The sequence below is a fragment of the Xenopus tropicalis genome, chromosome 2 (assembly GCF_000004195.4).
Source record: "Xenopus tropicalis strain Nigerian chromosome 2, UCB_Xtro_10.0, whole genome shotgun sequence".
Taxonomy (NCBI): domain Eukaryota; kingdom Metazoa; phylum Chordata; class Amphibia; order Anura; family Pipidae; genus Xenopus; species Xenopus tropicalis.
In genome coordinates, this window is record NC_030678.2 from 38,932,939 (window position 1) to 38,949,068 (window position 16,130).

Below are 16,130 nucleotides of genomic sequence, written 5' to 3' on the forward strand. Positions count from 1 at the left end.
CCATTTGGGGTTTCCTGTAAGTTTGGGGTCTTCAGATGATACTATGCTAAATATGTTTCCTAGGCTGTGCTGACATTTGGATGAAGCAGTTGCTTCCTTCCAACCCAGCGCAGATTACTAATGCTTGACCATACATGCTCAGACACATTTAGCCAAATTCTACCATATTGGCTGTCTCAAGAACAGACCATACTGTAACCTTGGTGGATTGCAGTTGATATCTCTAAAATGAAAATGTTATGGCTTATTTACAAGGGATAAGTGCAACTGCAGAACCCCTTGGGCACACAAACTACTGTGCTTAGCTCTTTTGACTTTGGCTACTGCACCCTTCTCCGAGCACAGCACTGTCAGCCACAGGGGGTCCTAGTTGTGCATTCTAAATATAGAATGTAATTTTTGTTTGCAGCGCTGCTGAATGTTGGCATTGCTGCATAAAGAAATTGGAGCTCTATAGCAGTTGTTTCTCATGCAGCAATGAGCAAATTCTTTTGGGTCAACATATATAAAAACATGGTGACTTGCCCCTGTTTTTATAAGTTTGCACCGCAAATTATCTCTTCTTGCAGATCTGATTTTTCAGACTGTGAACGGATCTTAAGCATTTGGCAATTCCTGTGTATGGCCCGTGTTACAGTATCCTTCCATTTGGCTCCAGGTTGGATACCATGTTGGTCAGTTTATTGCCCTAATCACTTAACAGTGGGTCCTGCAAAGCCCTTTGGGTTTTTTTTCCTTCACAAAATGAATATGGGATGGATATGTTTCAGGTACCTGACATTCAGGTAGATGCCAGTAGAAATGTGCTGATTTAAGTTTCTAAAAATAGGCTAGATAGTAAGTTTCAGTGCTAATACGGTATGTTGCCCTGAGTCATGGTTGTACATATGCAAATGGAATGACAGCATATATCAATATCTGTTCATGTTCTGCACTGCAAAGGATCCGTTTAGCAAATCTTTTGATCTTGAAGTGCTGCATATTACCACTACACGTGGGGCTTTATACATCAAATAGCAACCTGAAAGCAAAAAATCTAGGGCACTGGCATTCAAAGACAGAAACATTAACACATAATTCTATGCAGAAGGTTAAAAAAAAGGCAAGCCTGTGTGTGGGCAGTTTATTTTCCATTGTCTTAGTCATTCCATGGTACCTCACTGACATTTCATATAAGATCTGCTGTAATGAAGTACCATTCTGTTTCTGAAAGCAAATGATGTGCCTAGGAAATCTAGCTCTGCATGAACTGATTTTAAAATCAAGAAGAGCAGGGGAAATCCGGGTCCATTTCAGGGCATTTTGGTCAAATAACACGTTTTTAAGGGAGCACATAATATATGTGGATAATCCACTAAGAACCATGATGGTACATATGCAAAAAAAAAAAAAGTTCTCCGAATTACAGAATGTAAATGAATGGACTGGGTTCAGTTCACCGTTTATTAATAAAATCATATTGGTTTTTGAGAAAGGTGTTTATCGTTCTACAGCACTCTGATATTTTTATAATGATTTTATCTAGTTAGGGGTTACTAATGAACACCCAGCAGTAGCAGACATCAGTGCTTTAATCTACACAATAAATTCTATTGTTAAAGAGGTTAAACTTTATGTTAAATTTAAGTATGTTGTAGAGAGTGAGGTATTTTTCAATTGGTCTTCAATTTTTATTGTGGTTTTTTAATTATTTAGCTTTATATTCTGCAACTCTCCAGGTTTGAATTTTAGCAGCTATATAGTCACTAGGGTCCAGATAACCCTAGCAACCAGGCAGTGGCTCGAATGAGTAACTGGAATATGAAAAGGAGTAGGTTTGAAAGCAAAATAAGTAATGAAAAGTAACAATGAAATTGTAGCCTCAAACAGCAATAGTTTTTTTGACTGTCTGGGTCAGTCACCCTCTTTTGAAAGCTGGAAAGAGTCAGAAGAAGACAAATAATTCAAAACCTATACAAAATAAAATATGAAGACCAATTAAAAAGCTTCTAAGAATTGGCCATTCTATTACATACTAAATGGTAAACTAACCCCATCTGTTATTCATGATCTTCCATTCTCTAAATAACTATTACAAAGAGATTTCTAATGTGAAAGGAGTAGAAAATGCATTTCTCCAGCTTAAGAAACAGATTTAGTTAATAGGCTTAAAGGATAACTAATGCCCAAAAAAGGCTTATGCTAGAGATGCTTCACCTTATGTTCTTGTCTCGTTAAACCAGCTACGATATACAGCAGCTTCTCCATTTATGATTATGCTGAAACACAGCACATATAGTAAGTAATCTGCTGCAGCATTTCAACACTTTGGTCCAGCTACAGCTGATGCTCTTGCAACCTCAAAAATCTTATCTTCAGTAGAAATTAGCAGCTGTGCAATACCATGACAAGTACATGCTGGCACAAGTCACATACATAAAATATGCAAGTCAAGCAAATGTATATGCAGTGACTTAAAGGGGACCTGTCACCCCCACATAAAAAGCTGTATAATAAAAGTCCTTTAAAAATTAAATCCCAAATTATTTTTTTAATTAAATCATCCATACCTGTTCTAAATGGATTTAAAAATCTGAGCTGTCAATCAAATATTGCCTGTCCCGCCTCTATGCCTGCGGCATAGAGGCGGGGCAAGCAATATATGATTGACAGCTCAGATTTTTATTTGCAATTACTTTAATTTTCCATTCAGTACTTCCCAGATATCACCTAGATGGCAAATGCATAAGATTTTGGGGTGCTACAAAGCTTTGCCTTAAAGGAACAGTAACACCAAAAAATGAAAGTGTATAAAAGTAACAAATATAATGTGCTGTTGCCCTGCACTGGTAAAAGTTGTGTGTTTACTTCAGAAAGTCTACTATAATTTATATAAATAAGCTGCTATGTAGCCATGGAGGCAGCCATTCAAAGGAGAAAAGGCACAGGCACATAGCAGGTAACAGATACAATACTATTGCATTCTACAGAGCTTATCTGTTATCTGCTATGTAACCTGTGCCTTTTCTCCTTTTTTCCAGCTTGGCTGCCCCCATGGCTACACAGCAGCTTATCATAAGAATTATAGTAGTGTTACTGTAGCAAACACACCAGTTTTACCAGTGCAGGGCAACAGTGCATTATATTTTTATTACTTTAAAGCTCTTTCATTTTTTGGTGTTACTGTTCCTTTAATAACAGTGTACACAAAATGGCGCCGGGCTGTGGCTGTCAATTCTAAGACTGAAGGGAAAAAAATGTAAACATTTTATACAGTGTAAGTAAAGTTTATTCTGCTCAACTAATATGATAGACAAGAATTTGGAATTATTTTTTAGGGTGACGGGTCCCCTTTAAATTAGCAATGAACCACAATTAAAAGCCAAAGGGCCAGTAACCCCATAAAATGAGAGTTTTGTGTTTATATCAGAAGCTGTACTCCAGTTTACATAAAAAGTTCTTACTTTGATGGTTGCCCTCCAGGTTTCAGTTGGGCTCTCCCAAGCCCAACTTATCTGATATCATTCACAGTAGTTCATGAAAGCCCTTATACAAGGCTGCTTGAATGTTTTGCACCTTTTTAGATGTCCAATATTCCTTTATAAATATGACCTAAATCAGAATCTGTTTTTCCAAAGTCCAAAACTAGACAATAAGAAAAATTATACTAATGAACCAAAAACATAACTCTTGTTCATTTATTTATTAAGGAAAATGATCCAAAGTTGTGTGTGTGCTGTCAATAATGTGCCCATTTACCTAAACCCTTCCATTCACAAGTAATCAGCCCTGTATGTTGGCCCTGTATGTTGGTGGGCTTTCCCACATGAACTGCCCTATTCAGGTGCTTCTATAAGAATAAGGTCAGGACTTATTGGCCATTCCAAACCATTCACTTTGTTGGGAAGACTGACTTGTGTGTTTAGCATGGGGTGTATTAATGAGGAATTATGGGCACTGTGTGGTGTGTGCAGCCAGGCAGGGCACTTATAGAATGCAACGTATTGCCAGGCATCCTGTGAGGAGGTGTTAGCACATAGGCATTGCTGCACAGAATTGCAACAAACCCAAACTTCTACATGATTCTCTGGATTGTTGTGTCTTGGCTATTTCACTTGACCAGACATGATATGGCTGATCCCTACATCTTTGACAATAGTTTTTAATGCCAAATATTCACAATAAAAAAGAAAGCCTCAGGCAGATCCCGATAGTTTTATGTAGACTACACCCGGTGACCTTTTTAGATTTTTTCCTTTACTATATTAGTTTCACTTGTCTAGCATTATAAATCTACCCCCATGTATAATAAAAGGCACAATGTTTACCTATTATGTAGGTTTCCTATGCATCTTTCTGTCTAAAAACAACCCCATTCAGTGGCACTTCATATGCATTGTTTGTATGATTCTCTCTGTTTTCTTCTTTCTCGAAAATCTAAAAATCAATAAAAATTAAGCTTTTGCCCTGGAGCAGTAACCCATAGCAACCAATAAGATGTTTGCTTTTAAATAGGTGGCAAATGGGGAGCCAAAAACTATTGCTTTTTGACACTTTAGTTTCATTACTTTTTATTACAGGTATGGGATCCCTTATCTGGAAACCCATTATCCAGAAAGCTCCGAATTACGGAAAGCCCATCTCCCATAGACTTCATTTTAATCAAATAATTCAGATTTTTAAAATTGATTTCCTTTTTCTCTGTAGTAATAAAACAGTAACTGTAATTGATCCCAAAAAAGAAATAAATAATCCTTATTGGATGCAAAACAATCCTATTGGGTTTAATTAATGTTTTATTGATTTTTTTAGTAGACAATGTATGGAGATCCAAATTACGGAAAGACCCCTTATCCGGAATACCCCTGGCCCCGAGCATTCAGGATAACGGGTCCTGCACCTGTACTTATCATTTAATTCAGGTCTTCTCCTATTCATATTCCAGTCTCCCTCTCCAACCACTGCCTGATTACTAGGGTAATTTAGACTATAGCAACTAGTGCTGAAATTCCAAATTGGTGCAACTGGTCCACTTTGCTGCTCAAAAAGCTAAATAATTAAAAAACCACAAATCAAAAAATAAAGACCAGCTGCAAATTGTCTGAGATCACCCTCTACATCATACTAAAAATTAATTTTAAGGTGAACAACCCCTTTAAATATGCAGGAAAATACAAAGTACAGTTGTAAGTGACAATAAGACCTCCACCACTTTAGTACTATTATAAGTCACACTGGAGATTTAAAGGGGACTTGTCACCCTAACAAATCATTTCATATTCTTTTCTATTGTGTTTGTCAAGCAAAATAAACTTTAATTACACTATACAAACAATACAAATCTTGTTTCCTTCAGTTTTGAAATTATATAATCAGGCAGCTGCCATTATTAAGGCAACCTTTGCCTCATACCAAAATTTTGTGTATGTGCCAGAATGGGGGGCCTGATGTATATTCCCATGCACAGGATACACAATTAGATAGTGAAGAGGGAGGGGAGAAAGTAAGGAGTGCAGTGATATCTAGGAAGTTCTGAATGGAAAGTGAAATGAATTGCCTGGCCCGCCTTATGCCTAAGGCATAGAGGCGGGGCAAGCAATATACGATTGACAGCTGGGATGTCTATATTCTTCATAATTGCTACAGATGTGTTAATAAAACAGGAATTTGGGTTTCATGTTTAATTTGAAAAGGACTTTTATTATACAGTCTGTATGTCTGGGTGACAGGTCCCCTTTAAGACGCGTATTGTCAAGGAATGCTTTGGCGCCTTTTAAGCAGGAATGAATTATCCACTTTACTCTGCGTATAAGAGTAGTTCATTCTCCAATACACATGACAGATTCCACATTATCTCTAACCCAGAAGATGGGTAACAAATAAAAGAATTACATAGAAATAGTAAGCAATCACTTTTCTATCACGTTGACAGTAAATAGCGTCACAAGAGCCGAGTTAGAACTTGAAAATTATGTTTTATAGAAATTATAGATATTTGTAAATAACATGGTAAGGTACAACCTTCCTTATACAGAAATAAAACTGCTCTTTAGAAAGAACCTACAACCACATGAGCTACATTTTCACTCATCAATGATTTTTCAACTGGATCTACTACATTAAATAATGAAACCTTATATTCATATATGTTAGAGTCATGGCATTTAATAGCCATTGTTCTGCTCGGAAGTTTAAAAGAAGTGAGGCACAACTTAAAGGGGTAGCTCACCTTGAAAGGAACTAACAAAAAAATGAAAATGTAAAAGTTGTGTGTTTGCCTAACAAACTTTGCTATGTTTTATATAAACAAAGCTGCTGTGTAGCCATGGGGGCAGCCATTCAAACTGAAAAAAATAGAAAAGGCACAGGTTACATAGCAGATAACAGACATGTTGCATAGATTCCCATTGTATTCTACAGAGCGTATCTGTTATCTGCTATGTAACCTGTGCCTTTTCTCCAGCTTGAATGGCTGCCCCTGTGGCTAAACAACAGCTTATTTTAATTAGTAACTACAGTAGTCTTTCTGAGGCAAACACACACCAAAAAAATGGTGTAAAGTAATTAAATATAATTTACCAGTGCAGGGCAGCAGTACATTATATTTAATTACTTTACACCATTTTTTTGTTGTTACTGTTCCTTCCAATGAACTTGTAGTATGATGTAGATATTGATATTTTGAAACAATTTGCAATTGGTCTTTATTTTTTATGGTTTTTGAGAGATTTAGCTTTTGTTCAGCAGCTCTCCAGTTTGGTATTTCGGCAGATATCTGGTTGCTAGGGCCTTATTTACCCTAGAAACCAGTCTGGTTTGAATGAGATGTTGGAAGATGAGTAGGAGAAATAGAGAATAGAAATATAAGTAATAAAAAGTAACAATAACAATGATTGTAGCCTCACAGGGCTATAGTTTTTGGCTGCTGGGGGTCAGGACACCCAATTTGAAAAAAAAAAACTATAAACAATAACCAAAACCAATTTCAATGGTGCTAGGAATAGGACATTCTATAACATACTAAAAGTTAAATTAAAGGTGAACCGCCCCTTTAAGCAACCTACTGCAAGTCATTGTCAGGAAATTACCCTCAGCAAGGATACAGTAGATTTACTCAAAAAAATGAACCAACCTTTTGATGTTCGCGTGACTGTCTCTGCTTCAGTCAGAGAAAGTGAGATTAGGATTGAGCTTCAGCATTTTAGTGTTTTGTATTTTTTTTTTTTATCGTGTCCTGTGGTTGACACATAAACGAGATACAAAAGGAAGTACTTGGCTTCAAGCTCCACATTTTCTCTTTCGCACATCGGTGGTCTCTTTTCTAGGTATGTATCAGCAATATATAGATGTATATTATCAATGTATGTACTGTTAAAGGGCAAATAACATTACTGGGTTGTAGTGACTGATAGTCGTCCTTGTATTGATTCTAATCAACCCGTGTTAGCTTTGCTTAGATAAGACTAAATCTAGGGGTATGAACATGATATAAGGAGCATTGTGATTGCACCATGACAGGAGCTGCGAGAACATGGGGAAACTATACCAGCAGTATGCTGTAAACTTTATTTACTAGTTACTTGCACTATGTAAGAATGTGCCCGTACCTACGTACGTACATATATATATTAGACTTTTCTAAGATTATAAAACTGTTTATAATTAGTATGCAGTAATCTTGGGGAGTTTTAAAGGAGTAGTTCACTTTTAAGTTAAATTTTAGTGTGATATAGACATTGATATTCAAAGACAAGTTGCAACTGGTCTTCATTTTTTTTGTTCTTTTCCAGTTATCTTCCTGATCAGTTTAATTTTCTGTTCAGCAGCTATAAAAATAAGGAATAAAATATGAATAAGAGAGGGATTGAATAGAAGGTTAAATAATAAATTGTAAGAATAACATTAAAGATGTAGCTTTAGTGAGCAACAGATATTTGGCTGCCGGGCTCCGTGGCCCCCATTTGAAAGCTGGAAAGATATAGAGAGAAATGCTAATAATTCAAAAACTATAAAAAAAATAAGTAAATAATGAAGACCAAGTGAAAAATTGCTAGGAATAGGAAAAGTTCCCCTTTAAAGTATAGAATGCTACTGATCTGAAATTCCTCTCTTCCTAGTGGCATAATTAGTATTCCACTGATAGATTAAAGATTCAGATTAAAGATTCAGTGGGATTTAGAAGTCACACAGCAGCTTCCCCTGGTTCAATACTTTACAAACATCACAGCAAAAATAGGAGATGGGGAGAAATAGCTAAAAATGAATATGCAGGCTAACTGCCAACAGCACAAGTGCAACTAGACTGTCCAACTGCTGATTCCTGACTATGCTGCTTTTATTGGGCAGAACACATGCATGATTAGTTACGCACTGCGTTAGCATAAGCCTGGGTGCAGGGACACCCCCAATAAGGGGAAAGGTAGAGGTGAGAAAAGATGAGATTAAGTCACCGGTCATTTGGGTACGGTGACAAACGATGAGGTGGCAGCATGTGGGAGAAATGGTGAGAATAAAGATGTGGTCGGGAAAACGTGAAAGTTAAAATATGTCTATGAAGATTCTCATTCATCCAGGTCATGCTATACAGTATCTAGTAGAATTTAATCTAAAACAACTGGGCTTTCTGAATTTTCTTGAAAACATTTCACCACTTTTTCGAGTAGCTTCTTTTGTTCAAACTGAAGAAGCCACTCGGATGAGTGGTGAAACGTTTTCAAGAAAACTAGGAAAAGACCAGTTGTTTTAGACTAAATGAAAGGGAAAGTTACAAATGGTGAATGCTACATATTTGTCTGGGACGAATATGGGACTTGTTATCCAGAATGCTCAGGACCTGGTGTTTTGCAGATCTTATGTCTACTAAAAAATTATTTAAACATTAAATAAACCCGTTAGGATTGTTTTGCCTCTAATAAGGATTAATTATATCTTAGTTGGGATCAAATACAAGTTATTACAGAGAAAAGTGGAAATCATTTTTAAAATTTTGAATTATTTGATCCATATGGATGAGTGTTGCTATTTAAGGTACAGGTATAGGATAACACATTCCATATATGTAGTTCATACTTTCTTTTTGTATTATTCAGTGACAGAATTATATTTCCAGCCCACTTGCTCTACTCTGTACACTGAATGCAGGTTTTGACTCAGCTAGTCTGATATTACTATTGTTCTCTACTATTGTCCATATCTTACCAGTGAATGAACCAGCTTCATGTTTGCCTCTGACAGTACAACAATGTATATAGTTTATAGACACATAATGGACATACTGATCCCAACATGCACAGTATTCATGATATACTTACTACTTTTACTAACATGTATTTAAATATTAGTACAGCCCTCCTTTACTACAATATCATTGTTCTTTCTGAGATGACCACTCATGCTTGGCCTAAAAAGTCATGATAGGGCTCACATAAAACTGGTCCCTCATTGGTTCCCTTTCAAATATTTTTTCACTTGCTGCATGGGCTGAGCTTTCCCTTTTGACTCTAAAGGTGGCCATAAACGGGCCGATTGTAGCTGCCGATATCTGACCAATTAGGCAGCTTATCGGCCCATGTAGGGGAAACAACGACTGGCCTGGCAGGTTAAAAAATTCAGTCGGATCGGGGACCGCATCAGCTCATTGATGCAGTCCCAGAACCGACTGCGCCTATTTCAGCCATTACAATTCGATCGTTTGGCCCCAGGGTGGGGATATCGGGAGAACGTGTATGGCCACCTTAAGCTGCTACAGCAAATGATTAAGTAATTTGAGTATATTAATACTAGCCTTACCTATACTGTATATCATATATTCTTTTTTATAGCCACTTTCTAAAATTTGAGTGAACCCTAGTTTAATACAGAGCATAACCTTAACATTTTCCTAATTGTACTTTTCAGAGAGTTGATAGAGCTAGAACACCCTTTATTGCTACATAACAGTACTGGCATATGGAGCATTGCACCTATTATGTTTTAACCAACCCTCTCATCTATTTAGCTGCCACCAAGTTCCTATCCCTGTATTGTCCACAAAGGAAGGTTAGGGTTAGCAAGTGGTACAGAACTAGTCAAACTTTAACAGAAGTATTTAAGACATAAGTGTAGGAAGGAGCCCATTCTGCCCTCTGTATGGGACAAAAAGGGCAGAATGGGAAGAAGCCAACAAGTCAGAAGCCCAGAAATGTTGAATTTAGATAAAACATAAGGCTCAAGGTATACAGGACAGAGTTAAAAGGGAAAACCAGGGACAAAACCAAAACCAGAAAATGGAGCAGATTTAGAATGGCAAGGTGCAGTCTCCTAAAGCTAAAACAGTAGAGAACAGCACAGATCCTAGACAAAGCAAGAGCAGTGAACTGTACCCAGCACAGGGTTTTTGTAGGAAAGTGCATAAAAACATCTGGAGCACAATATCTGCAGCTGTGAGTCAGCAAGCAGGAAGAACAGCAAGAGGCACAATAAAACCACAACTTGCTTTCAGACTCTATAAAGGGGTTGTAAACCGAACAATGTCCCAATGTGCCCCCTAGTTTTGCTATAGAAGGTTCTGGAAAATGTAACTGTGGAAGAAAATTTACCAATGACCATTCTACTGATCAAAAAACTTCTTTATAAATGCAAAAGAATCTTCCAATGAGAATGCTGATTCCCAGCACTATGTCAGGCATCTTGCTGTTATCTTACATATAGAGATAATTATGTCGGTTTTTTTTTTCTGAACAAGTCCCATGTTTGATTCCATTGTAATATAATTATATTACAGTGGAATCAAACATGGGAATAAAGGACAGACTTGTTCATTGATAGGAAACTGTACTTAATGCTTCCAACCCCAGTTGCAGGAACAGAGAACAGAGAGTCAGATTTATACAAATCACCTGGGATTCTTATTGGAGGATTTTTTGCATTTTAAAGCAGTTGCAGGCTGCGGAGATTTGAGGGAAAGTTTTGGAAAAACTACAAATAACAGGGAATGAGAACCAGTTGCAAATTGTCTGGGAATATTACTCTCTACATCATACTAAAAGCCAACTGAAAGGTGAACAACCCCTTTTAGAATACAATCCTGATGTTCCTGGACTAAAGCTCCCAGTATGCCTCTACTTTCATTATATGTTACATTATTCTGGGGTTTGTAGTCCAGCAACAGCTGCATAAAGGTGGTTAAGCAGTGCAGTGTCGCAGGTTTTACAACCCCTTTAAGATGGGTGAAGGGCCGGTGCAAGGAAGAGGAGCTATGTAGTATTTTAATAACGAAAACTACTGAACGCTTTCTCAGATTGTAATGTGTTACTTCCTTTCTCCAACATCTAGGGACTCTGCCTCAGTATATGCAAAGCAAAGATGACTGATTTGCACATGTTTGGAATCAATGGAAATAATTCAGCCAATAATACTATTTCACAGACTCTGCCTAATAGCACACTGGAGATGCTGCAAAGCAAAATGCTGCAAACAGCTTTGCCAATCCTATACTTGTTGATCTTCTGCATCAGTGTACCATTAAATTTCTCGTCTTTGGTCATGCTCTGGGGTAACAAGCCATGGACACCAACAGTTGTATTTCTGCTCAATTTGGCCATCACTGATTTGATTTATGGAATTACACTCCCCTTTCAGGTAATTTATCATCTTCGAGGAAATGACTGGCCATTTGGAGATACATTTTGTTCTGTAGCAACCATTTTGTTCTATGGAAACATGCATTGTTCTATACTGACAATGTCAAGTATTAGTGTGGAACGCTTCATCGGAATTGTACTTCCCTTGCGCTCTAAGAACTGCGTCACTGTCAGGAGGGCTCTGCTTACTTGTTTATTGATTTGGCCGCTTGTTCTGTTGGTAGATTTACCACTTATGATTTCTAAACTGACATTCCACGTACAAGAGCTACACATAGTCACTTGCTTTGATGTCTTACCGAAAAGACTGTTTTCCAGTCAAACTTATTTTTCTTTGTACATTTCATGCCGCCTTATATTGTTTTTCTTTTTTCCATTGGTTATTATGGGAATATGTTACCTGTCTATAATTATAGCTCTTCTTCGGTCCGACACTATCAAAGCAGAGACAAAGAGACAAACAATTCATATTATTGTGGTCTTGTTCACTGTGTTCTTGGTCTGCTACCTTCCAAATAACATACTGCTAATCACTCATTATCATTTCTATTCAAAGGGGAAGCCGCTGTACATAGAATACAAGCTTTCTCTTGCCTTGACCAGTCTTAACTGTTGCTTGGACCCAGTGGTATATTTCTTTGGTTCTAAACAGTTTCGCCAAAAAGTACAGCATAAGGCAGGCTGCTGCAAATCTGACAATAATGCACAGGAAAATACACGTACATTGACCTACGAGTACAAAGCTCCTGTGTCATCTTATTAAATGGAGTCCATGCATTTGATGCATTGAGACAGCTTTTGAATAAAAACTAGTCTTAATGCTAGGCATTCTAGTGCATGTGTGAAAGTCAGTGCCAAAGTGGTTTAAAAGGCATTGAGTTAATGATGAAAGTTTATAAACAAGCATTTTCAACCTTGATATAAGCAGAGCTCTTGCTCTTATTGTACTTGTATGATCACATACCCCGTTGGGCCTTAAACCCATAAGAAGCATGTTTGCAAACACTGTGTATACTGTACAGACTGTAAATGAGACAAAGCTAATATTACAGTGGTTACTGTATATTTACCATCTTCTAAGCACAGCATATACTCTATTAACACCAGATAATATAACCAGAAAATCCTGGCATGTTAATGAAGCTTTTCTATTAAAATGTAACTGATAATATACTGTTTTATCACTTTATTTCATTGTGTCTTTTTGTAATTTCCCATTTTGGTTACAGGGTTAGAGTTTTTATACCAGTTTTTAACTGGCTACAGTACATTTTCAATTTATAACCTGAATACTGCATATTGAGCTGCATATTGCTGATGGCCTTCATTTTTAATGTGTAAAGAGGAGTTAATAACCATATACTGTATACATTCATGCATGCAAAGATGTACTAAGTAAATGGTAAAATAAAACAAAATAAGGTGGTTGGTGCCAACATGACAACAGTGTATAGTAACAGACTTGCATTAATATTAGGGGTTTATTCGTGGTAGATGATCAACCCAAGTTCTGGATTCTGAATATACAAACATATTAAACGCTAAAACCTGCCCCACTGTTCAAAAACTTTTTTAAACTAGCATACTTCAGCATTACTATTTATTCAAAATGATGTATTTTGCCCATTTAAGTATACAAATAAGATCTATATTCTTGGTGAGCATGCCCTCAAAAATTCTCAGTATGTCCCACACTATGCCCTAACCATACCAACTCAAAATTATCACCCCTGGAACAAACACACTATGCTATTGTTTCATTCCTCACAATGCACCATACCAGCATACCATACTATACTACAGTAAGATATTTCCATCTACTTACCAGCAAACATCTGGTCACAGCTACAAGATTACTACGATATTCAGAGACACTAGCTTTCCATCTATCAAACAAGGCCACCCATGTATTTTTGATCCAGGTTGACCCTACTGGTTCAGAAATGAGTTGGAACTTTTCATACACACCTCACTGCCACACATGAACATAATCACCAAAAATGTGAATAGTCTACAACACTGCTGCAGCCCATTTCTAAAGCTTTAAAGGGGTTGTTCACCTTTGAGTTAACTTTTAGTTACGATGGAATTTCTGCAGTTATCTGGTTGCTAGGGTCCAAATTACATACTGACCAGGGAGTGGTTTGAATGAGAGACCAATATATTTATAGGAGAGGACCTAAATAGAAAGAAAGTAATAAAAAGTAACAATAAATTGTAGCCTTACAGAGCAAAAGTTTGTGGCTGCTGGGGTCAGTGACCCCCATTTAAAAGTTAGATAGAGTCAGAAGAAGAAAGCAAATAATTCAAAAACTATAAAAATTAATAATGAAGACTAATTGAAAAGTTGTTTAGAACTGCCCAGTCTACAACATACTAAAAGTTTTAATAAGTTTACTCTGATCTTTCAGGATTTTCCATTGGATCAACCAAAAACCATTCCTGGTGAATACTGGGGAGTCATGCTACACATAGCTAATACCTAAAATAAAAGGCTTTAACCATACTTGAGAATTATGGGTGGAGGCATGGAAAGTACTCCTTAATGTCCCTGTAACAAAGATACAGCCTAATAATTCAAAGCCATACATCTAAACATGCAGGCAACCTGATCTCTATAGCTCTCATCAGTGCAAAATATTGAAACATGGTCTTTGAAGGGAAGGACTTGAAGGGCAGGGAACTGAAGAAACATCACAGTTAGGTAAGAAGGGCCAGAAGGAGCCAAAGAGCTCTTCACAGAACAGTGAACTGCGTATTCTATATATGCTGAGGGAAATACTGTATGTGGGTATGAGAAAGCCATATTTTATATTCTCTTAAGAAAAGAAAGGTTATAGCTGAAAAGATGAAGAGCTACCTTAAGCAAACACACACAGGCTCATTTACTATGACAGGGCAAGTACAAAATATGGCACAAAGCTCCATGTTGCTCCACTTTGTGTCTATACAGCCCCTTGGACTTTAGCATTAACTCTTTAGGGTGGAAGGGTGCAGGCTGTGGATGGTATGTGGGCATGCACTGGAAAGTCCTAACTTGATCATCATTTAGAAGCTAGGGAGCACCCAATCATGTAGGTGCAGCACACACTGTGTATGGGGAAGGAACATGGGCACAATAAGCAAAGGCATTAGCTCTACTGAGCTCCAATTTGATCCCCTAAGGGCTCCAAAACTCAAATCCCTGCTTAAATATCACTTATTTGGTTCATATTTACAGAAGTGTGGAGTATATCAAACATCATCACTTTAATGCTATGGCATGCCTTGTGGCATCTCAGTTCTTAACAAAGCTGTCAACTAGAGTAAAATTCTGCCTGAAAAAAAGCTGCATAAAATACTTCTTAACAAATGCTTTACAAAGCATTTTTTTACAATTTTCACACCAGAAATGTTTTGTTTCCTGAATGTGTCAAATGAAATTTAGAGTTACAGCAAGTCTAGAGTGGTGTGAAATATGGGTGTAATTGGAATACACACCTTTCTAAATATGCCAGTTAACTCTTTGCAATGAATTATGTCTGTAATTGTAATACATGGCATTGATGCACTGTGTACTAGTAATAAAACTACTGATGTTTGGGTCACTCAGGAAGAAAAAGAGACGTTCCAGGGTATTAAACAAGCTTAGCTCTGTGATTGCCAAACCTCTTTACTTAATTTTTCAGGATTAATTAATGTGCCAAGAGATTGGCAAATAGCTAATGTGGTGCCATTATTCAACAAGGGATCCTGTTCTCAGGCTACAAACTGTAGACCTGTTAGGGCTCTGGCACACGGGGAGATTAGTCGCCCGCAACAAATCTCCCTGTCGGGGGCACCTAATCTCCCCGAGTTGCAATCAGTTGCCATCCCACCGGCGAAAATGTAAGTCGGCGGTGGGATGGCACACGCGGCGGCGCGATTTCGGCAAATCACCGAAGTTGCCTCGTGAGGCATTTTCAACGATTTGCCGAAATCACACCGCCGCGTTTGCCATCCCACCGGCGACTTACATTTTCACCGGTGGGATGGCAATTTGGGGAGATTAGTCGCCCGCGAACAGAGAGATTTGTCGCGGGCGACTAATCTCCCCGTGTCCCAGAGCCCTTAGTCTGACATCAGTGGTAGGAAAGCTTTTGGAAAGGGGGAATAAGGGATTGTATACTTGAATACATTACAAATCGCAATACTGTGAGTTTGTGCCGCTTGGTTTTATGTTTAACAGATCTTGCCAGACTTATTTAATTGCCTTTTATGAGTGCCTTCTTATAAGGGAAGTAGTAACTTATCATCATTATCATCACCTTAGCATCACTGTACACACCTAACATTCCCTCAATGAGTGGTTTTAAATCTTAATCAAGGAATCATGGGTGGAGACATGTAAAGGAAACCAAAGTAACTAGACAAAACCACAAGGAACTAAGATACAGGTAAACATGCAAACTCTTTGCAGACAGTGCCCAGGTCAGAACTGGAAGAATTAAATGAAATCTATGCTATAAACCAGTGTGCACACATAGTAACATAGTAACATAGTAAGTTGGG

At 37.6% G+C, this 16,130-nt stretch overlaps 1 protein-coding gene across 1 annotated transcript; it reads left to right on the plus strand.

Annotated features, from left to right (window-relative positions):
• Positions 1-7,124: 7,124 nt before the first annotated feature.
• On the plus strand, positions 7,125-12,761 carry LOC100489510 (P2Y purinoceptor 8). Its single transcript, XM_002933630.5, has 2 exons — positions 7,125-7,304; positions 11,293-12,761. Exon 2 carries the CDS (start codon positions 11,323-11,325, stop codon positions 12,361-12,363), a length of 1,041 nt encoding a protein of 346 aa, XP_002933676.1. The 5' UTR covers positions 7,125-7,304; positions 11,293-11,322; the 3' UTR covers positions 12,364-12,761.
• The last annotated feature ends 3,369 nt before the right edge of the window (positions 12,762-16,130 follow it).